The sequence below is a fragment of the Carcharhinus amblyrhynchos genome, chromosome 10 (genome assembly GCF_965287045.1).
Source record: "Carcharhinus amblyrhynchos chromosome 10, sCarAmb.v2.hapA, whole genome shotgun sequence".
In the NCBI taxonomy this organism is placed as follows: domain Eukaryota; kingdom Metazoa; phylum Chordata; class Chondrichthyes; order Carcharhiniformes; family Carcharhinidae; genus Carcharhinus; species Carcharhinus amblyrhynchos.
This window is the reverse complement of record NC_137333.1, coordinates 40,046,284-40,070,486: the sequence shown is the minus strand read 5'-3', so window position 1 is coordinate 40,070,486 and position 24,203 is coordinate 40,046,284. Positions and strand designations below refer to the sequence as shown.

General features: G+C 43.4%; 1 protein-coding gene across 7 annotated transcripts in view; it reads right to left on the bottom strand.

Annotated features, from left to right (window-relative positions):
- The window catches only part of LOC145348874 (protocadherin-17-like), a 138,718-nt gene extending 121,441 nt beyond the window's left edge, over nt 1-17,277 (bottom strand). For 6 of the 7 annotated variants that reach the window (XM_080196900.1, XM_080196901.1, XM_080196903.1 and 3 more), the window contains exon 1: nt 14,015-17,277. In XM_080196900.1, the coding sequence (XP_080053026.1) occupies nt 14,015-16,486 (2,472 nt within the window). In that variant the 5' untranslated portion in view covers nt 16,487-17,277. The remainder of the gene's footprint in view (nt 1-14,014) is intronic. The other variant, XM_080196902.1, reaches the window with a different exon arrangement.
- Nucleotides 17,278-24,203: the final 6,926 nt, after the last annotated feature.

Sequence of the window (24,203 nt, the reverse complement as noted above, 5' to 3'; positions counted from 1 at the left end):
TCAGGTAATGAAATCCGTATGAACTAATTTGAAAATCCAGCTAAATATGAACTCACATTTGAGGAAAGGCCTGGATTTACTGAAACCTTTGAATCACAACATTCCTGAGAGAACTCACAGTTGTTTCTTTGTTTTGTTTGTAACAGTGTTAAGAAAATCCAAGACTCATTGGGTTACATGAATTTCACGTAATAAGGTCTAAAGCGCTTACAAAATCTAGACTAGAAAGCAGTTGTCAAGAAATACCCTTGGTGCTGAAAAATCACTTTGTTTTGACTTCATCCATTTAAAAAAACATGGAATATGTCACATTGTATTAGGATAACTGGAGTGGTTGTTGGCAATTTTATTAATGTTTGTTTTTTATGGGCATATTACATGACGTGATTTTTTTCATACACATCAGTTCACTCTTCTATTACACAATCCACAACACCAGTAACTACACTGCTGCCTTGACTGTACTATGGCATTCAGCATATTTACATCATCCAGCAAATATATGTACTTAGTGATAGGTACATTGTCAATAAAAAGCGCATTAAGACCCTATTGAAAGGGTTTCCCTGTCAATTACAGCACAGAAAGGATTCTATTGCCAGATTTCTCCTGTCAATTTAATACAGTAGGTCATATTAACAGTACTGCCTTGTCAATAAAACAGTTCTGAATCCTATTAATGGTGCTAACCTGTCAATATCATCTGATTTCTTATTTCTCAGCCTCTCCAGTATCTACAGAATGGGATTATAGGGTTACTCTGTGTCTATCTGATGCACTGCATATAGATTTTAACAGAAATATGATACTTTATCTGAGATCTGACTGTTAAACTGTGTGGGTCTCTCCATGTATGTGTATATGAGTATGCTTGTAGTAAGTGTTAAATAACATGCATATCAAATGAAAAACCATCTTGGAATCACCCTGAATGCAGGTAATGAATAGGGCAACTCTGGTACACATTGATTATTTTAAAACGTACTGTTACAGTGTTACTAAGGAGCAATGGAGATGAGCAACTCTGTTTTTTATAACATCACAATGGTAGCTTACATCATGCATCCAATGTCTGGATCTGATAGCAAACAAAATGGTTTAGCTCGGTATGGCAAAGGGAAAGGGGTGTTTTCAAGGCTGCACACACTGGAAAGCTAGAATGCAAGGTGGAAAGCGATAGTAAAAATTGTATCAATCTTTCACAACCTCAGAATGCCCCGAAGCACTTTTCAGGTTTTGATGAGAAAAAATGGCAATTTCCATACACAGCAAGGCTCCAACAATGAGTTAATGAAACGATCTGATAATCTGTTTCAATATGTAGGTCGACAGATAAATATTGACCAAGACACTGAGGAAAAGTACCTTGCTTTTTTGCAGACAGTACCATGAGATCTTTTTTATTCACCTGAGACACCTTGGCTTAGTATCAAATCTCACATCTCTGACAGTTTGGGACTCCCTCAGTATGGTATTAGATTATGTGTTCAAGTTTCATGGATTGGGACCAGGGAGCTATATCTTCTAGCAAAGGCTAGAGTGCTACCCACTTAGCTGAGACTGAGATCGCAGTACATTTAGAGCCAGGCATCACTACACTACACTAGGCTGCCAAACCAGCTTGCCCATTACAAGCAAACATTATATCCGAACATTGCCAAAACAAGGCTAATTCATACTCAATAAGAACAGATTTTCTGCTTCATCAGTTCTTTATGGTTTTGAGAAAAGTATGCTTTATGCAGCACAAGAATTGTAAATGCTGCATTTCTGAATAAGCTGAATGACTAAGTTTTAAACATTAAATAAATTTTCATGAGAACAAAAGAAGATAAAAGTAATAGGTTTCAAATAACTTACTCAAATGTACAGTAGCTTGTGTGTGACAAGAACTGTATTTGCATATATCTAGTATGCACTTCCATCAGTCTTAAAAAGTAAGCCTCTAATAGATACTAAATTATGTTTAAATGTAACGGCCTTGTCAATACTGAAATATATTCACTAGTGATCATCTCATTGAAATATCAAAATCCCACTAACATTTGCTGTTGGAAAATTATTTCACTAAGATGGCTGCTGTCTGGCACTTTTCATAACCAGGGGCAAACTAATTTGCTGGTATGTGGCTACATTCATACAGTAATCCTTCCCTATCTGATAATATTCTACTAAAAATTAAAAAGATGAGCCATGTTCAAAAAAACCTTCCTCTGAATGATGCAGAAGCTTTTGAAGATTCTTCAGTAAGTAAACCAAAATACGTAGAAGAAAGCAGGCACAGGCATATAAATATGGTTTGGGAAGAGTTGCTAGGAATAATGTGTTGGCTGAAGTATTATTTTCGCTATACACGCATGAGGTTCCACACATGTATTGGGCAGTCAATTTTGCTGCATAAAATAAAAACAAATTTTAAAATGTATTTCTGAGCTGATTTTAATTCATGTTCCTAAATACTCCTGCCCCCTAAAAGGCACAGAGAAAGACAAGAGATAATTTGAAAGTTTTCTGCAGTTTCTTATTGCTCTCTCTGTTTATGTTTCTCTCTCTCTTCGGACCAATATCCTATGCTTTTGAAAGTGTTACGAACCTATTCTGATGCCTGAAGCTTATTATCTCTGTTTTTATATAGAACTTGTATAAATATTTGTTTTATTGGATATTAACCACATTTAGCCCAGTAAATGAAAACTTCTCTCAAATTCAAACATTAAGATCTTTCCCCCGGCACTAATCTACAATGTTGAATCTGATGGAAAACCCAATTTTCTTTCTCATAAGCTCTTGAAAGCTGAAGCCATGCAAAGCAGACATGCCAACTGGCATTAGCTGGGAAACCATAATAAACCCCCCTAATTTTACTTGTGGGAAGTTTAAATAAAATTAGCACATACAAATATGTTATTAATAAAAGGGGCAGCATATTTTTAAACATACATAGAGAGGCTGCCTGGTGCAATGAATTACCACAACGATCACCACTGAGATTTGGATCAGAATCGAAGTCTGGGCCAATCAAAGCTATCCCTTTCTCAGTTGATTTCAATAGACCAACATGAAACCAATTTGAGCAATCAGAATTCATCTCCTCGTGGGAATGGTAGAAAAGCACAAAAATGCCAATGAATCTGCATTAAATTGGTAATCTGACTCAGAAAAATCCTGAGGGTAATTTATGTAAGGAATTAGACAAGTTACATTGGTGCAGTGGGGCCAAATCTTCTGAGGTTGAGGTTAAAGTGCATTGTTGAAGCAGAGTATCGGGACTCCTGTTCTGTTATCAAGCTGGATAGAGCCATGAAGAAGGCTTATAGTGTGTTAGCGTTTATTAACAGGCGGTTTAAGAGCCGTGGGGTTATGTTGCAATTATACAGGACCTTGGTGAGACCACATTTGGAATATTGTGTGCAGTTCTGGTTACCTCACTATAAGAAAGATGTGGAAGCATTGGAGAGAGTTCAGAGGAGATTTACCAGGATGCTACCTGGTTTGGAGGGTAGGTCTTATGAGAAAAGGTTAAAGGAATTGGGGCTTTTCTCTTTGGAGCAGAGGAGGATGAGAGGCGACTTAATAGAGGTTTATAAGATGATGAGGGAGATAGATAGAGTGGACATGCAGAGACTATTTCCTCGGGTGGATGTAGCTGTTACTAGGGGGCATAACTTTTAAGGTTCATGGTGGAAAATATAGGAGGAATGTCTGAGGTAGACTCTTTACTCAGAGAGTGGTTGGGGTGTGGAATGCACTGCCTGCTGTGATAATGGAGTTGGACACTTTAGGAACCTCCAAGCAGTTATTGGATGGGCACATGGAGCATACCAGAATGATAGGGAGTGGGATAGCTTGATCTTGGATTCAGACATAGCTCGGCACAACATCGAGGGCCAAAGGGCCTGTACTGTGCTGTACTGTTCTGTTCTATGTTCTAAGCTGGAACATGTTCGCTCTAGAAGTAATGAGGAAAAAGCAGTTCAATTCCTTCACTATAAAGAGCACAAGATTTTCTGCTGTTCCTCAAAATGCACAATTTAAACAAAAACTGTTTTGAGGTCAGGACGGGATGTAATGGGAGTTCTACAGAAGTAGTGCAGAGGTGGAAGCAAGACCAGTGTGCGTTCGGGAACTCGTCAGGCATACAAACTGGGCCGTGAAGAAGGCCCTTTTCTGAGCAAGAAAGTCGATGGTTTACTGTCTGTTCATTGGAGGAGACATCACTGACCGCTCAAATGAATGTAAACTCTCTAAATGTTGTTCAACTGGTTGCTGACCCTGGAACAGATGGCCCATCATGGGCTCTCCCTTGGGAAAAATTCTCATAACTGCTGTCCACTCACATTGTACGAAAGGAGTGCACTGAACCAGTGAAAGCATCAAGTGGCTTCACAAAATACAGCCATGGAGATGACAGCATCTTGGCAGTATGACCTACTAAATATATTTTGCGGTAACATAGTTAAATACTATGCCTCAATAAAGTTATGGTGAGCAGTGCCAACATCCTTTAGCCTATCCACCTGCCCTCTTGCTACCTGTCTATCAGAAAGCACTGACACAGCTGACCATTTACTAGATTCCTCATAACTGCAAATGGCATGGCACAAGAGTGAAACAGTAGGGCAGTTAATGATCAGGAGTGCAGCATGCAATCTGGGAGTGACAGCTGTAATATCCATAGCATCATGCATTTGTGCAGGGCTATTTGCTCCCCTAACCTTTACAGTACTCAGTGATGATATGGAGAAAATAGTTAGTACATGCAGGCATACAAATGTGATTGAAAGCATTGTCAGGTGCATGAGTCATGCCCCTTCTCCTTTTACATTTTTATTGCAGCACAAAGGTTCAGTGACCAGGGCCTGAGAATTTTGGTAGAAGAGGTACAGAGAGAAGGTAAATTAATTTTTCTGCTGGCCAGTGCAACATTCTCACCAAAATGAAGGCAGTAAGGTTCCATGGTTGTTGCATTCCAACAAGATGAGTCTTCTGGCACATCCTCACAAAGGTCTAAGTAAGATGTTGCATCTGCATGCTGTGGCTAAGGTGTGAGACTCATCACATGCTTCTGCTATAGCACTGAGGCTTTTATGTCCAAACTGTTCATGTAGCCATGCTTAGTACTGATGTGAAAAGCACTGCAATGTACAGACACATTAAAGAGAATTCTCCCTGCAGCATTAAATATCAGGCTAACATAAATTCATGTTGTCTTGGGGTCTATGAGGGAGACGGCCAGGATGGGGGTGGTTCAGCAAGGTTGCAGATAATTCATTCAGTTGAGCAGATAGCCAAGGAATTAGCCAGCATGCCTGTCCAGTTGGCTGTCAGAGAATCACCTACAGCAGATAAAATATGTTAAATGCATTTTGCAACATGGTAGCAATGGTGAAGGTAAAGCTGTCAGTTCACTGAGTATAAGATAACACCATACAAGCTCACACTCCACCAACTCAGATACCGCCGTTTGGAGAGATGCAGCGCACATGTAGAGTCGATAGCACTGGATAAACAGTACCGCACCAGGGTGTAGGATTTGGTGTCAGAGTCAGTGACATACGTGTACAGTCCCCCATGGAGGAGGGAGGAAAGACACGCACAGTAATGCTCCAGTGGGCAGGAACATGGAGTCTCAAGTGTAACCTTTTGAGATGCAATATTTGGACGGTCAGATGCAGATGTGTGGACATCTGAAGGCATTCACTGAGGCAATGCAGGTTCATGTGCTGAGGGAGGAGGTGTCCAAGGCTTTGATAAGCTTCACATTATCTCAGATGCTTAACTGCAGGAGCTCCAACCATGAGAAATTGGCCAATTTTATGGAGAGACACATGTAACAACACTTGGAGTGGATGCAAGAGCAGCATCTCAGCCAGGAAAGACTGCTTAACTCCCTTAGCAGCTTGGATCAGTCCAATCATAGTGTGAACACTGACATATGGAATACATAAGGGGAGCGCTGCAAACCCTGAACAGGACAGTTGCACTGTTGGCATAATTGTTGCTGGAATGGACAACTGCTGCGCACCTGCAGCCAGATCCATCAACCCCATCTGAAGGCTAAAGGACGTAACTGAAGAGTCTAAAGGTAACATGAGTTTCTCAGCACCCTCTTCCTCCACTGATCAGCCCCTTCACCAGAGCCCTCACCTGTTTTACAAGTGCTAGTAACCACAGCTGTCTACAGAGATGTAGAGGCCGTGATCTGAAGGTGATCACCCATAGATGGCTGCATGATTAGGCAACTCACCACAGTCCTCAATGCCTTATAAAACAAGAGCTGGGATTTTTGTGCATTCTGCAGCAGCAGAGGTGACCACCATTGTTAACAGGGTGTCTCTCACTGCAGGGAAACCTGTGGCAGGGGTTCGCTGTCAGTGGGACCAGAAGGTCTCACAGATACATGGAAATGGCCAGTAAATTCTAGCCAAGAAGTAAGAAGCCTGGTTCCAGTTTCTCTGAGGCAACACAGTGGCCACTTTGTAGGTATGTGCACAAGTGTAGGGTGCCATCTTGCCTAAAGCACTCGTGGGTTCAGCATGATTACACGTTTCACACTGTACATATCACAATTAGCCGTATTTTTGATTACATGTATACACACTCTTTGATGTCTCGGTGTTTGTACAATACAAACTTCAATGGTATTGCAAACATTATGAAGCATGTTTTTACTTGGAACACAGAAGGCAGCATGCTGAGATACATTTCACATTAACATCAGGATCAAGGGTGTGACCATATTTGTGAGGCAGAGGAAGGCTTCTTCTTTCTCTGGTCTTTCACTTAAAGTAGTAGCAAATAAAAATACAAAGACGGAAATGCTCCTCGCATCATTCATTGTCCACCCAGGGTTGCCTTTAAAGGAGACTAATGATCAGACTCAATGATCAGATGGAATTAATCAGGTGCATCTCACCTGAGTGTTGGATGTAAAGCAGTCATCGTCACATAAGTGTTATGCAGTACCGAAGTGCAGGTAAGACAGGTCAGGGTGCCATATATACTGCAGGGAAGATTGCTTGTCTGTTATCCACAATACTTTGGATGCCTTTGCATTCCAAATGACATAGGTGTAAGAAACCAAGATTTGTGGTAGGATTGCATGTTGTCTACTACTAAGACTGGGCCATGAAGGTGAATGGATGATGACATAGTAATTCAAAGAGCTGGTCGAGCATAGCCATGGCCTCATTCTTCACAATTTGCATTATCTGCATGTAGATTGGCAAAAACAATCATATCAACCAGTATTAGATGTGAAGTCATAATTCCTACTGGCAATCTCCATATTGAGGGCATGGTTTGAGTAGGTAAGAGCACCTCATTGACAGCACTGGTGATGAGTTGAAGGGTCAAGATTGTGATGATGTTTCACACTGGGTGTTTACAATGTGCTGTGGTTGACAGTTATGAGGGTGATGGTTTGTGCCTTATTTATATAACTGAGTAAACTTATCGTTGTTGCTTTTCTCTCTTGTCAGGAATATCCCTGAGTAACTGCAGGCTCAATGTTATGAGGAAGTAACTGACCAGGGAAGTGTTAAATGTGTGGAACCTGTGTGAGTCTGTTGTGCATCAGGACACATTTGGCACCGAGCCCTTCCTGCACAGAATCAGCCCTGGCTACTTGGTCCTGCCTCTCAGCTGCTCTTCCACTGCTGCCTTCCTCATCCTTCTTCATACCATGTTCCTGAGAATGGACAGGGGCTTCCTCTTCCTTATGAGCATCCTTCTCCTTAGATGATGGAGCTCTGGCCATGGTATCTTTCTCCTCAGGTTGCAGGCTCTTCCATGGCACAATATGATGAAGCATACGATTACAATTCTGCATACTCTTTATAGGGGGTTATGACGGAACTCCACCTGAGTTGTTAAGACATTGGAAGTGCAATTTCAGAATGCCAATGGCTACTGTTGTATTTACATTTCGTGTAGGTAAGGACACCTAAAGGTGGTCATCAGCTAGCCCTTCACTCTCCCCCCCCCACCAAATCCAACTACAAATAGGTCTCTATGTATGAAAAGATAAGGGAGTTTGAAATTCCTCAGCATGATGGAGTTACTTGGAAACCTTGCACATACCTAAAGGAAAACTTTACTATAGTCACAAATTGCCGAGACATTGATGAAGATGCCCAGTAGCTAAGTTGAAGGCTTTATTGTGGCAGCTGAGACAAGTCTGCTAATTGTGCAAAAGGCCCTCTGTTACTCGTCACCAAATCAAGGGAGAAGTTAATATCGTTGTCCACATGAGCAAACAGGGCATCAGTTACTGCTTTGATGCAACTTTGTGCAGCAGATTGTGAGATTCCAGGCAGGCCTCCTGCTGAGCACTGGAAAGAGTCTGTTGCATAAAAATTGAGAGCCACAGTGACATTTACAGACACTGTCAGGGCAAATGGATCAACAGACTATGGATCAAGATATTGCTGCACCATGCCACACATGTTGGTGACAATCTCTCAGCTTAACCTCAACTGCTTTTGGCATTATTTCAGAGGTGTGAGCTCCAAAGTCAGTACGTCCTTTGTCATCCTTCCTGGTACACACAGTACTGACTCTTCCTCGTGTCTTGGTGTTCTGCCTCTGGCTGATCACATTCATTTCCCTCTATGGCACCAACGTGTGAAGGTGCCATTTTCCTGTTGTTTCTTCAATGGCACGCCCTCATTCCTGCAACCTGGGTAGCTGAGTCAGTAAGGGAAAAAGATTTTGTCCTGCCAATTGCAATTGCCTCACTCCTATTCTTATGGGTTAAAGCCAGACACTTGCAAATGAATGTTTTGCCACTTCTGTGACTTTTGCAACAACTTTTCTGCATTTACCAAAGGGCCCCAATACCTCTCGAAAGGGGGTAACCTACTACCCGAACATCTCTCCAAAGTGCAGACCTGCTCCGACCTGGTCTACTCTGAAAGAGAGTTATTCATGAAGCAGTTGAAGATGGTTGGACCTAGGACACCACCTGAAGAACTCGTGCAGTGATATCCTGGGGCTCAGACAATTTGCTTCCAACAAGAACAACTATCTTTCTTTGCACTAGGTAGGAGTCCAAGCAGTGCAAGTTTTTCCCCTGGTTCTCACTGACTTCAATTTCGAGAGGCCACACTCAAGTCAAATGCTGCCTTGAAGGTAGTCACCCTCACCTCACTAGTTCAGCAATTTTCTCCGTGTTTGGATCAAGATTGTAATGAGATCTGCTGCTGAGTGACCCCGGTTGAACCTAAACTAAGCATCAGTGAGCAGCTTAGTGCTATATAAGTGCTCTTTGATAGCATTGTCGAGGACAGTGACAAATTGTTTTAACTTCCCAGATATTTTGTGTAATCCTACTAAACTAGTCCACATATTAATACCATGAACACTTGCTACTGAAACAAGAATTTAAATGCCAACTGAAATGAAGGAACTGTTAGATTAGTATGTCCAAACATATATATGCGACTGCACCTCCCAGTACACTGTTCATGAAAGGACATCACAGTTTTCAATGAGATAAAATCAGTAATTGGAAATGTAACAACAATAATTTGTATTTATATAGCTCTATGCAATAAAAAAACCCAAGTAACTTTGCAAAAACATAATCGGACAAAAATTTGCTGACACTGATCAAAAATTGGTCAAAGAAGCTGACATTCGGACAGCAGAAGGAGGTTTTAAGAAAGCCGTCAAAGATGATGAGGGGACCAGAGAGGTTTAGGGTGGGAATTCCACAGCTTCTGGCTTAGACCCCTGAAGGCAAGCTCAGCAACTGTGGGCGTACAAAATTGAAAATACACAAGACAACATCCAGGACTAGGAACTATGGGATCTGACTTCATTAAATGTGGCATGTGTAATTTAACTGGCAGGTCCCAATTATACTGTAGATCATACCTGGGTGCAAAGTGCACTGTATGAGCAGGAACAGACCATTCAGTCTCTCAAGCCTACTCTACAATTCAGTTTGATTATGGCTGATCCATACCTAACACCATTTACCTGCTTTTGTTCCATATCCCTTCATGCCCTAATCTAATAAAAATCTTATCAACCTCAGTCTTGAAAGGTCCAACTGATCTGGTATCCACATCCTTTTGTTGGTGAGAATTTCTAGTTTTCCTACCCGATTTCATTCCTGAGTGACACATTTACTATGGAGTTTCTCACTTACAGGGATCTGACACTGACCCAGCAATATGTTTCACACTGACCAGGGATCTCACTTGACTGGAGGGCCTCTCATTATTCATTGTGGAATCTCACATGATGGCAGGATCCAATACTCGGGGCAGAGCAGGGGGTGGGGTGGAATGGTTTCACAATGATATGCGGGGGGGGGGGGGGGGGGTTTCATAGCATCTCAAAGGTCTCTGATGGAAAATATTAAATTGAGTAAGCATGTCTCACTGACTGGGGTGTGTCTCACACTGACTATGAGGGTCTCAAATTGACTTGAGGAAGCTTCATTCTGATTAGGTACAGCCTCACACTGACTTGGGGGGAGGTCACCAACTGTGGAGGTTTCACATTGACTGGAAGTTCACAGTGATTTGAATGGAAGTGATTGACAGTGGGGAGAAGGCTTCACACTGCTGTGCTCTACTACACTGGGATTAAGATTCCTGAGTTAATCCAACCACTTTCCTTTTTTCACAAAGGAAATGCTTTTGTCAGTTCATACATGGTAATATAACTTCACTCTACCAATGGTTATGGAATCCTATGTAAAGATTAGTTAAAAGAAATTGAATCCTTTTGATTAATTATTATTATAAAATTGATGTCTGTGGTGTGTCAAAATCATCATGGTACAGATTGGCAATGCCATGTTAAACATAATACAATCACCTTGGTTTCAGAAAGGAGAGAGGATTAGCAGTCTATATTTTGATTTTAATATCTGCAAATTGAATAGTATATAGAGAAACAAATTACTGCAGTTTGTTATTAAATACTGTAAAGACACCACAAATAAATGCTGCTTTGCTAACAACAATATTTATCAGTTTTTAAGCACTGAAGTTGTATTTGAAAATGTTAAATATAACTTTTTGTATCTCACCTATAATAATTTTGACCGTAATATGAAAGGTTTACCAAACAACTGCTGCATTGGATTTACCTGACTTTGTAGGTATCTATTTTTGTTACATATGATTTTATTGTACTACAAGTGTTCTGCTGTCTATATGCGTGCAGTTTTGCCAATTACAAATTTTCCACAAGTAACAGTTTTAACCTGACTTTTTTCAGACTGAAAGAGATCATGTATCCATGGTTTTCTTATCTGGTGCTATGTTGCACTGAATTTGCCTCTCACAGAAAATCTGTGTAAGTGCTCAAAAAATCTTGTAGAAGTTACAAAATTATACCATTCTGTCATTCTGCTGTCTCCATAACCAAAGTGATATTGAAAATATTCCAATGAATCCTGACAAACTACTGTTAGTTACCCGTGGGTATATTGAATACACGGCAAAAAAAATGATGTTGATTTGGTAGAATTGTACTTTATATGACCATGGGCTTATGGAGAAGCAATGAACACATAGGAATTTTATAAATGTGGATGGAAGTCAGTTTTCATCATTTTAAATTATAACAACCAGCTACTGACATTGCAACAGTCCCACAATGTGCCATATTTATTAACTATCTGTAACCTCAGTCATTAATTGTAAACTTGAAATGCTTGTGGCAATATTCATCATCTACTTGCATGGATATGTGGCTTTTAAGTAACGATTATTTGTAAAACAGTTCACTGAATTTATTAGCTTCTTTAAATAGCTGACTCTTCTATACACCTCGTCATTGTTTCGTTGATACTTGTGGGACTCTGGTTCTGTGCAAACTGGCTGCTGCTTCCCCTACATTACAAATGGGACTGCATTTCAAAAGGACTTTACTGGCTCTCAAGTGCTTTGAAATATCCTGAAATTGAAGGGAGGGGGGAGGTGGACAAGACGTGGCTATATATAAGACTTGCTATGCCACTTCCATTCCTCACGTTACTATTGAAAAGATTTCATGCATCAAGTCAGAAGTAACAAACTGGATTATCATTAAGAGATTTAAACTTTACAAAAACAGTCCAATTCAATCTCAAGGGTAGTTGAAAGTATAGCTTCAATGCATCAAGTGTCCTACTGGTGAATCTAAAAACTATTAGTTTGAATGTGTATTAATTTATGCAACAATGATTTATGCTCCTAGCAACTCTTTCAAATATTGCAGAATGGTTGGAATAATGTGTTGGCATGTAGTAGTAAAGGGGTATTTTGTGACTACTTTCTCCATTCACCTAGAGAAATGTATCAGCAACTTATTGTACAGTAAATAAGACATTTTGAGGTTATATTGGAAAGTTGGTCTATTAATCTGCCAACATAATCGTAATGCCTTATTCTTACTCATATTAACTCATGTTATATCAAATGAGAATATTTTAGTAAAGTAAAGTAGCATCAAACTTAATCAGTTAGTACTTCCAAAGAGACATCTATCTTCAACAATTACATTTATGTGCCAGTATCTTTCATCTTTTACACAAAAAATATTTGCAGCCACATTTCTATTGTTAGTTAACAAATGCAAACTCTTTAAAATTATTAATTTAACCAAGGTATCAGTAAAAAGGGACAACAAAGCCACTGGGTTGTTGTAAAAACCCAACTGTTTAAGTAAGGAAAGCAGCTCCGCTTATCCAGCTTGGCACGTGGCAGTCCAGTCCTACACCAACAAGACTAACTCTTAATTGCCCTTTAAAGTGCCAAACAAGCCACTTATTAGTACCACTAGCCTACTAGAGCAAATAGGCACAGATAACAAACACCCCCTTGCTAGTTATATCCATGCCCCAAGAAGTAATAAAAGTGTTTTTAAATGTTATGTATTACAGGTTGCCATTGAAATTTCCCTTCCTCATATAAGCCAGATACAGAAATGAAGGACTAACAGAAATACTTAGTATACATGCATGTGCTTATTGTAGCAAAAATATGTCGTGATAAATATAGCAACATGGATTATGAAGTTTGTTCTCATTTATTTGCAGTGCTTTCAGTCGAAAGTGTCTCAAACACTTCCTTTAATCACATTAGATACATCTTTGAATCAACATTATTTTTACTATTAACATTTCTAAATGAATAAAGTTAAATTCATCAAAATGCAGTAAATCATCGAAAATTGTCACATCATTTATATTAGTTTCCCCATATTTTAAAATCGTCTTCATTCTTCCCCTGCCAATTACAAATACGATTTTGTGATAATTGAAAAAATTTCCTCACCAATGTTTTTAGCATTTTTAAAGACAAATTTGAATAATGCAGACAAAGCCTTTTGTTTTAAGAAAGGAAATATCACTTCTTTAAACGTGAATAAAATTAAGAATCGACAGAATTTTAGTAGGTCCGTTTACAATATGTGCATCTATCAGTATGTATTGTTGCCTTACACTCTATCAATGAAACTATGACGTCTTCTGTCGATCTATAAAACTGATCTACAGATACATTTCCTCTGAAAATCAATGTGATTCAAAGCCAGACAATAAATCCAAAGTCTGTTCAATTTCAAACTGGCTTGTGGAAGTGTTTTTTTAGCATCAGTGAAACAGACGTAATCGGTTGTACTTAGAAAACACGTTACTAATAAAAAGTGGTGTTACAGGGCAAAATATTGACACATTTTGGCTAAGCATTACATTGGTGTTTTTCTGAGGGGGGGGGGGTGGTCTTATGATCCATAGCCCAGTACTCAAGGATCCAACTTATGCCCTGTACAATACGACTTTAGTCATAAATCTCTATGCAGATCGATAAGGGAGTCAATACACTTCACGCGAGGGAACACGTTATATTATAGAAATATTGACTTATCATAGATATTAAGTGCACAGAGCACATTACCCAACTCTTAAAGACGCACGGCACAATTTGTCAATAACTTTCTGAAAGCAACAGGTTCCACCAACGAAATCATTACTGACACCATGGTGTATGTGTGGGTGTGTGTGTTTTACCTGAATCAGTGACATTCTTGTCGACGTTACGTCAGTCGGATTTGAACCCTGTCCGGAGAAAGTGTGACAGACCACATGGCCCTGGGGGACGGTCAGGTTGTTGGAAGTGGGCTTCAGATACATGACTTCGGACCTGGGGGAGCTGAGCGGCAGGCGCGTCTGGTAATCGAAATAAACGGGAGAAGAGGCCAGGGAGGGACTGCTCACCACGTTCATGACATCTCTCTCCTCCACTTCACTCTGGACCAACATGATGTCGTTCTTGTTGATCTTCTTCTTCTTGCTGCTCTTGCCCAGGTGGGGATGCGAGTACTCGGCGATCCTGCAGTTGTACGTCCGGATCTCCTTGTTCTCCCTCCGGCACTTGACGGCGATGGTGACCATGGAGGTGAGCAGGATGACCGAGATGGAGCTGAGGGTGACGATGAGGGGCAGCGACATGTCCCAGTGCCGCGGCTCCTGGTTGACCCGGTGCTCGTCCTTGGGGGCCGCCCCCAGGTAGGCCACGATGACCAGGCGGGCCACGGCCGACAGGGACGGCTTGCCGTGGTCGGACACCCTGACCACCAGCTCGGCGCTGGGGGACATCTCTTCCCAGAAGGGCTGCGCCGTGCGGATCTCGCCGCTGCTCGGGTCCATGTCGAAGAGGTGCTGCTCGTTGCCCTCGGCGATCTCGTAGGAGAGGCGGCCGCTGTCGCCGAAGTCGCTGTCCACGGCCCGCACGGTGGCCACGATGTAGCCCAGGCCGGCGTTGCGGGGCACATGGATCTCGGCCGTGTCGTTCTGCAGCACCGGCAGCACGATGACCGGCGCGTTGTCGTTCACGTCCAGCACGGTGACCCTGACGGTGGAGTTACTCTCCAGGTGAGGGCTGCCCGAGTCCTTGGCCAGCACCTTGAACTCGAACCACTTGGTCTGCTCGTAGTTGAAGGAGCGCAGCGCGTAGATGGCGCCGTTGGACGGGTTGACCGACACGTAGGTGTAGATGGAGACGTCGCCCACCCGGGAGGGCAGGATGGAGTAGGACACGGTGCCGTTCTGGCCCAGGTCGGGGTCGTGGGCCAGCACCGAGCCCAGGTACTCGCCCGGGATGTTGTTCTCGGGCACCTGCAGCACGTACACCGGCTTGGTGAAGCGGGGCGGGTTGTCGTTCTCGTCCGCCACCTTCACCGTGAAGGAGCGGGTGGCGTTGAGGGGCGGCGAGCCGTTGTCCCGGGCCACGATGGTCAGGTTGTACTCGTCGTTGAGCTCGCGGTCGAGCGGCCGCTCGGTCAGCACGGTGTAGAAGTTGTCGTAGTTCTCCTCCAGCTTGAAGGGCCCGTTGCCCAGCACCCGGCACTGCAGCTGCCCGTTGCGGCCGAAGTCGCGGTCCGTGACTTTGACCAGGGCGATGACGGTGCCGGGCGGCGCCGCCTCGCTGACCGAGCCCTGGTGGACCGACACCAGGTTGACGGCGGGAGCGTTGTCGTTGACGTCCAGCACCCGCACGGAGACCTTGCAGTGCGCGGGGATGGAGTTGGGCCCCAGGTCCTTGGCCTGGACGTCGATGTCGTAGATGCTGCTCTCCTCGTAGTCGATTTTGGCGCGCAGTTTGATGAGGCCGGAGTGCGGCTCGATGGAGAAGAGCTGGCGGATCCGCTCCGTCACGAACGGGCTGAAGGAGTACACCACCTCGCCGTTGGTGCCCTCGTCCGGGTCGGTGGCGTTCACCTGCAGCAGCAGGGTGCCGGGCGCCGTGTCCTCGCTGATCTCCACCGTCAGGCTGGCCTCCTGGAAGGTCGGGCTGTTGTCGTTGGTGTCCACCACCTCCAGCTTCACCTGCACCGAGCTCGACTTGGGCGGCTCGCCGCCGTCCAGCGCCGTCACCAGCAGCACGTGGCGGGCCTGCTCCTCGCGGTCGAGCGGCCGCTGGATGATCAGCTCCGGGAACTTGGTGCCGTCGCCCCGGGACTTGACCTCGAGGCCGAAGAGGCGGCTGGGGCCGCTCAGCTGGTAGGTCTGCAGGCCGAACGGCCCGGTGTCCGGGTCGTGCGCGCTCGTCAGCGGGATGCGCGTGCCCGGCGCCGCGTTCTCGGGGATCTCCACCTCGATCTGCTCGCTGGAGAAAGCGGGCGCGTTGTCGTTGATGTCCACGATCTCCACTTTGATCATGCACAGCTCCTTGTCGTTGGCGAACACCTCCAGCGACACCACACACTTGGGCAGCCTCTTGCACACCGTCTCCCGGTCAATGCGCTGCTTGGTGTAGAGCAAGCCGCTCTCCCGGTCCACGTCCAACAGATGCGGCGCGGAATTCTCCAAAACCCGAAAGTTAGCCTTCCTCTGCTCGGGACTGCCGGCCAACCGAGCATCTTTGGCAATGTTCCCGATCACCGTCCCGGGTCCCTGCTCCTCCAGGATGGTGTATTTCAAATTCTTCAAGGTCAGAGCTCCAGTCCACAGTAAGAGAAAAATCACAATGTGCAGGTACATTACCAAAAACTTGCTCGTTTCTCTTTCTCCCCCCTTCTTTTTCCAGTTATTTTCTTATTTTAAGGGGGGAAAATGTTAAACCTGTTGATTTACTGCTCGGCAAACAAGACGAGCCTGCAGCAGCGTGTGAGCATCGATACACCTTCCAGTAATCATTTCAAATCGTGATTGAGTTTGACGACAGGAGTCTCTCTCTCGTCACCATCTTGCATTATAAATCCTTAATGTGGGAGGGAAGGGGGGGGGTAAGAATTAGCAATCGTGCCCAAACACTTTTCTTTCTCCCCCTTAACCGCCTTCTAAAAAAGGTTTCTTTGCACGGGTCGCCCGCACTACATGCGAAATCTGCCTTTTAACCCCCCTCCTCTCCTTTCCCAAGTGAAATCCAAAGCCCTTTTTTGCAAAATGCGGCGCCGGCGATGTTCCAGTTTCAAGGCTTGCGATGTGTTCCTTCCAATTTCACGAGATGCAGCTGCTGAGGATTTTGCATGCTACACACACACACACTCTCATACCGACTGGATGAATCTATCTGTGTGTGTGTGTGTGTGTGTGTGTGTGAGACAGCCTCTCCTCACTCAAAATAAGCGGCAAGCAGCTGGCTTCTCTGACTCGGACAAGACCGCAAGAGGGGGAGAAAAAAAAACGATTCTTATTTTTCTTTTCCTCCCCACAGTCGAAGAGCAGCAGTTTTCATCGGGGAAAAAAAGCGTTCACTGGTACCCCGAGGATTCCCCTGAAAGTCCTCCCGTCAAACGCAACACAAACCTTCAGTGACACTTGGTGAAGGCAAAAAAACGGGATCAAATCTCTGCCCTCCTCTCGCTATCTGCGGCAGCCCCCAAGCTCTCGGCTGACACACGCGTTACTTTCCCTGTTGATTCTCTCCACTTGTGATGAGCAACAGTCTTAGGTCCAGCCTGTGCGGCAGGAGAGCAGGACGTGGTTAACATTCAGAGATGTTGTTCTCTGCTTTTTTTTGGTGTGTGTTTCTCTTCCTCGCTCTCTCTCTCTGGCTGTTTTCTCGTTCTGTGGCTTTTGCACTCCCTCTCGGTCCGGTGTCCTTTTTGGACATGAACCTCTCGTCGACACGCTCCAGGTCTCTGCCTCCCCCTCCTGCAAAGAGCTTCGTTAAAACATATAGGGGCTGCACACAACCCAGAGCCTCTCCGGCCAATGGAGTGCCCGCGTCCTCTGGCACCGCCCAATGCAAGCACACCGGGCTCGGCCAATGGAGCGGGCAAAGCTGGCGTCGGAGGCGAGGGGTTGGCGGTGGGGGGCAGGATCCGAGAGGGAAGGATGGGGGGGGGAGGCGGGGAGGAGAGGGGGTGGTCTCCTATAGGGAGCGAGCATTGCAAAGCGCGACCCCGAGTGCTCGCTCTCAGACCGCGGGCATGTGCTCCTGCAATTACACCCGCAATTCTTTATGAATGAATTGGTCTCCAGTGAGTGGGGTCCAAAAAGTGTCTTTCGGAAGCTTTATTCGATTTTAAAAAATAAAATTGTAACCAGAGCGTTGATAGCAAAATAAGACAAGTACTTTGAATGATTGCAACGCAGCGTTTCGGAAAACGACAGCAGAAGTGGCGATAATACATGAATCTTAACTCACAACAGCGTTTAGTGTACGTCAGTACTGACGACTGGGAGAGGGGTGGAGGGGTAGACACAGGTTACGATGAAATATTGTAATTCTCCCCCCTAAAAAATCGTCATAGGCAAGGAAACTGGCACAATTTATTCACTTTTAAAAATGAATATATTGGTGGAAAGGGATAATGCAAACAGGTAGGATAGAGAATGTGTGACTGCAAATTGCCGGGTGAAGGCACTGGCAAAAGTGAATGCCTCATCTGTCACCAGTCCGTAGTGTTAGCAGTCAATACACAGTTTACAGGGGGTGTGAGTATCACAACATTAAGGCAGATTACTCCATTGAGATCAAAGACAGAAGTTTGCATTCCCTGTCATTTTTGCACGGGAAATTGCCGCTTAGCTCGTGCGAGTGTAAATAACGGGGGAGCTGAGTGTCAACAACTGGGAATGCTAACAATTTAACTCAAAGCACACCAAGCTCCGTCGTTGAAAGGGTTTGCAGCGTGCATTCGGGATGCTGAACAGTGAGTGCCCGGCTTCACCACACATTCCAAAACCAAATGCAGTCACGGGTTTTACTGGAAGAATAGACGGTAACAAATATCACAAAATTCTCTCCAAACGAAATGATACGCAAAGCGTATTAAAATGAAACGAAACTAACAGCTCTCGCTAGTTCATATTCCGGCATTCCGATTTTCAATATTAAAATTGAACGAAAAGTTGCGTGTTTTGGAAGTCCATTCAAACTGAAAATGTTTAATAACAATCTATTCTGGAAAATGATCGTAAAGCGGAGCGAGGGATGGAAGTGAGGCGTTTTTACAGGCGATTAGATGGCCCGAATGTAGCTTGTAGCGTTTGAAATGTTCTAACTTTTTAGGAAAGGGTGGATCCGAAACTGTTTCCCGACCAACCTTCTTCAAGGCAGCAGCGAGTGGAGCGGTTCCAATGACACGCTCACTTCGAGATAGCGATTTCATTCCACTTGTGGTAACAGCTTATCCTTTCACCGCTGACAGGTACCAGTGGAGAGCGGCGAATCTCCTATGATTAAATCGCACAGTATTCTGAGCAGAAGGACTATTGTGCCATGTAATTTGAACTGCTGAGATATTGTTTTTTTTAATTCCACCGCATATAACAATAGCTTGCGTACATTATGCTGAAATAACAGATGGCTGTGAGAGATTGATGAAAATGTTGAGGTGATGTTTCTGATACATCTTGATAGGTGATGAGTGTGACTTGACTGTGTACAAACTAACTGAACTCAGCCAGCGTGTTATGCCAAGAGTTCAAATTCCCCAGTTTTATTCATAGAACCCAACACATCGTTACCTGAATTCTGAAACCAGGGTTCATTTTGAAAACATCGATAAAACGACACAACAGTAAAAGCAACAGATTAAATATGAGCGAAAATCCTCAGCGGAAGTTCTGCATAAATCCACGATCCGATTTTTCTAAAGTTCTTCCTACACAATACTTCCAGGAGCTTGTGACCCAGGAGAGTTCATTTTTTTTCCTAAACCGTTTTGCTTTACAAAATAAAAAGCGTGTAACGCAATCATCCTTGTAGCGATTTTTTTCACTCTATGTACTTTAACAAACCCACAATGTTGAACTATATAATTAATCAATTAATTTTGGATTTATGACATTAATACCAGATTTGCAAAGGCTGATACTTGTATTGAGAGATTGCAACGATCAGGAAATAGCAGGTGAGAGCTCTTCTCTAATGAAAGAAACTGAGGGGTAACTTGATAAAGGCCTTGAAAATGATGGAGGGTTTCAACACTGACACATGGAAGAGATGTTTCCACTTGTTGGGGAGTCCATTACGTGGACCCATCAATACAAGGTGGCCACCTATAAATCCATCAGGAAAACCAGAAAATATTTTTAATGATTGCAGAGTGAACATGTACATCTTGCGATCACATAGAGTGGTTGAAGTGCATTAGAAGTACAAAACCCCTACAGTGCAATAGGGGGCCATTCGGCCCACTGAGTCTACACTAACTCTCCGAAAGAGCATCTTATTCCCACCCCCACCACCGTGTATCCCCATAACCCTGCATAATTACCATGGCTAAACCACCTCCATATTTTTGGACAATAAGGGGCAAATTAGCATGGCCAATCCACCTAACCTGCACATCTTTGGACTGTGGGAGGAAACCGGAGCATCCCAGAAGGAATTTCCGCGGACCCGAGGCTGGAATCAAACCCTGATTCCCGGCGCTGTGAAGCACCAATGCTATCTTTATAGGGAAACAAGATAAATCCTTAAATGGGAATTGTAGGGTTATGCTGATTAGGTGAGATGCAGTATGGTGGTGGGATTAATGTTTAATTTTAAGTACTATTAACTTCTGATGAGCACTCACTCCGTGCACTCTGAGCAAGGAGCTGCACTTGAAGGGTGCTTAACTTATTATATTTAGTTCACTGATGTTCATGAATGGAAAGTCAGGTGTTGCAGTCTTGCAACTAGACCTCAGTGCTGAATTCCTGATCCATTCTCACAGTAACAACAATCTGTATTTATATAGTGTCGTTACTGTAATAAAATGTCAGAAAGTACTTCACAGGAGCATTACAAAGCAAAATTTGACTCTGGGCCACATATTAAAGTAGGTGGTCAAAAACCCGGTCAACGCGATAGATTTAAAGGAGCACCTTGTAGAAGAAAAAATAAATAGAGGCAAATAGATGTGGTGACTAGATTTCAGAGCTTGTGGGTCAAGGCAAGTGAAGGCATAACCATTAATGGTGTAGCAATCAAAATTGGGGATACTAAAGAAGCCACAATTAGATTAACAGATATCTTGGCGCGTCAGGGGCTGAAGGAGCTTACAGAGATAGAGGAGAGGCCATGAAAGGATCTGAAAACAAGAATAGGGGATCATGTGAAGGGAGCAGCTGCTTTTTCATGAGATCTGATGTTATTCATCTTATTTTAACCCTGATGCACAACCCATAATTATTTGACCTTGATGTGTATAACCTGTGCCATGTTCCTGGAAGATTGTGGCTAAACTTTGGTGATGGAGAGCCAAGTTAAATAAAGAGAATCCTCGTTTAATTGAAGTGATTGGAGGCAGTCAAGGTGGGGCCTAGTTTGCAGTGGCGGTTTTGCTGGTGAGGAGGACAATGCTTCGGCAGTGCCATTGGCATCAAGATGATAGTTGCCATTGAGAGTGAAGTTGTGGACGACAGTCTCAGCGCCCTGGCACAGACTGTTGGTGCTCACATTGATGAACTATGAGACATCTAAAGAGAATAGATGAAGTGGAGAACAGCATCCCTGTCAGTCAAGGGGGCAGTTTCCTTGTTGGGATTCACCTTCAGTCCTTGGAAATAGTGCTGCATTGTATGTCGAACATTATGGTTGATTCGGTGAGATGGGTTGAGGAAGGAGTCTCCTGATTGGCGCTTTCAAAAATTCATAGAATCGCTACAGTGTAAAAGCAGGTCATTTGACCCATCAAGTCTGCACCAACCCTCCAGGTCATTTGACCCATCAAGTTTGCACCAACTCTCTAACAGACCATCCCACCCAGACCCTCATGTATTTACCTCGCTAATTCCACCCCCCCACCGACTTGGGACACTAAGGGGCAATTTAGCAAGGCCAATCAACTTAACCTGCGCATTTTTGGACAGTAGGAGGAAACTGGGCACCCAGAGGAAACCCACACAGATATGGGGAGAACATGCAAACACCACACAGACAGTCACCCAAGGCCAGAATTAAATCCTAGTCCCATGTCTTGTGAGACAGCAGTGCTAACCACTGTGCCCACGTATTGAGGATGAATCACCTTGTTGGTCAGGTTTCCATGGTGGAAAAGAGTTTAAGTTCTCTGGTGATGGTGAGGCCTGAACAGTGCCGCTGACATGGCTGGAGAGGACCGAAGCCTGTTGTGCTTCTAACCCTAACCGTAATTTTAAAGATCTATGCACCTGAACTCCTTGGTGTGGTGTAAGAATCTTTGACCAACTGGCTCCAGTATACGAGCATATACACTGCCACGCTATACCTTATTACAATGGCACTTTACTGATCTTCCCCTTTTTTGGGATATCCTTTCATTGCTCAGAAGTCTTGGCATGCTGAGTAGGTCCCAATTGGTTGTATTTTTTCCATGAGAAACCCTGTATTGTGTAGCTGTGTCTTTGTTATCCTGTGGACGAGGGTGTGCATAATGGTGCTATGTTCTCATGGCTTTATACTGTTACCCTGAGATCTCCACTCTCTCTGGTATCCTTTCATAATCTGTACAAAAGAAGGCACTACTAGGAACATAGAAACAAGAATAGGCCATTCAGCCCATCAAGGTTGTTCCACCTTTTAATGAGATTATGGCTGATCTGTGGTCTAGTTTCATATACCTGCCTTTGGCACATATCCATTAATGCCATTATTTAACAAAAAAAATTCTCATATTTAAAGGTAGCAACTGACCAAGCATCAACTGCTGTTTGGAAAAGAGAGTTCCAGACCTCTACCATCCTTTGTGTGCAGAATTGCTTCTTAACATCGTTCCTGAAAGGTCTTGCCCTAATTTTTAGATTATGCCTCCTGGTTCTAGAACCTCCAGTGGAAATGACATATCTTTATCTACCCTGTCTTTTCCTTTAGTATCTTGAAGACATTGAGCAGATCACCCCTTAACCTTCTAAATTCTTGAAAATAACAGATCTAATTTGTATAATCTCTCCTCATAATTAAACTCCTGAAGTCAACATATTATTCTTGTAAACTACACTGCACTACCTCCAAGGCCAATGTATACTTCCTAAGATGTGCTGTCCAGATCTGCTCACAGTACTCCAAGTAGAGTATGACCAGGGTTTTGTACAGCAGCAGCATAATGCTGTGGCCTTATATTCCAGTTCTCTAGAGATAAAGGCCAGCATTCCGTTAGCTTTCTTGATTATTTTCTACACCTGTTCATGGCATTTTAAAGATCTATGCACCTGAACCCCTAAGGCCTTTTGGATATCTATTGTATTTAACTTCAGACCATCTAGAGAACACTCTGATCTATACAGTTTCAATCCAAAATGAATAACCTTACAATTGCATGGATTGAAATCCATCTGCAACAGTTTTGCCCACTCACCTAGTCTATCAAGATTGCTTTGTAATTTTATCCTATCATCTACACTGTCCACAGTGACTAGAATAATTACAATGATTGACACTCTGAACCATTTGTATAAGTATTTGTTGATCTTTTCTGTATGTATATATGGAATAATGCTCACTCTGTATTGTACTTGATTTTGGGGATTTGTTGAGTCTTGTGATAAAATGTAAAATGAAAACTCCTTAATAAAAACATTTATTACAACAAATAAAACAAGAGTGAGCATTGTAAAATCAAAGTGTTGCTTAATTAGGAGCCAAAGCAGCAAGCAAAAGGGTCATAGGTGAATGGCTCTTGATGCAAGCAAAAACATGGACAACAGAGTTTTGGATGACCTTAAGTGTGTGTAGGATAGAATGTGGGAGACTATTGGAATAATCAAGGTTACAAGTAACAAAGATATGGATCAGGATTCCAGCAGCTGATAAACTGGAGCAAAGGTGGATTTGAACAATGGAAGTTGCAGAGGTGGAAATGGGCAGTTTTAATGGTGCCATGTGATCAGTCACTCATCTTGAGGTCAAATATGAAATAGGCTGTGGACAGCCTGCAGAGAGCACCTGGGGCTCGAATAAGCCCATGGTAATCTTTACAGTGTCAACTATTATACTGTTTCATAACATCGTAGATTCAAGCCCTACTCGAGAGACATAAGCCCAAAATCTCAGCTGACATTTGAATGCTGCACTGCTGTCTGTGGGAGTTTAAACTGGGACTTCATTTCAGGTATCTAAGACATCCCTTGGCACCATTCAAAGAATAGAATCTTCATGTATTTCAGCCATTATTTATCATTTAAATAATGTTGCTAAATTTTCTGGTGAGCAGTCCTTATTTTTTGTGGGATCTTGTGCTCATATTGGTTGCTGTGTTTCCTATCTTATAATAGTGGCAATGATTCAAAGGTAGTTCTTGGGCTGTAAATTGCTTTGGGAGATTCTGAGGTTGTGATGTAT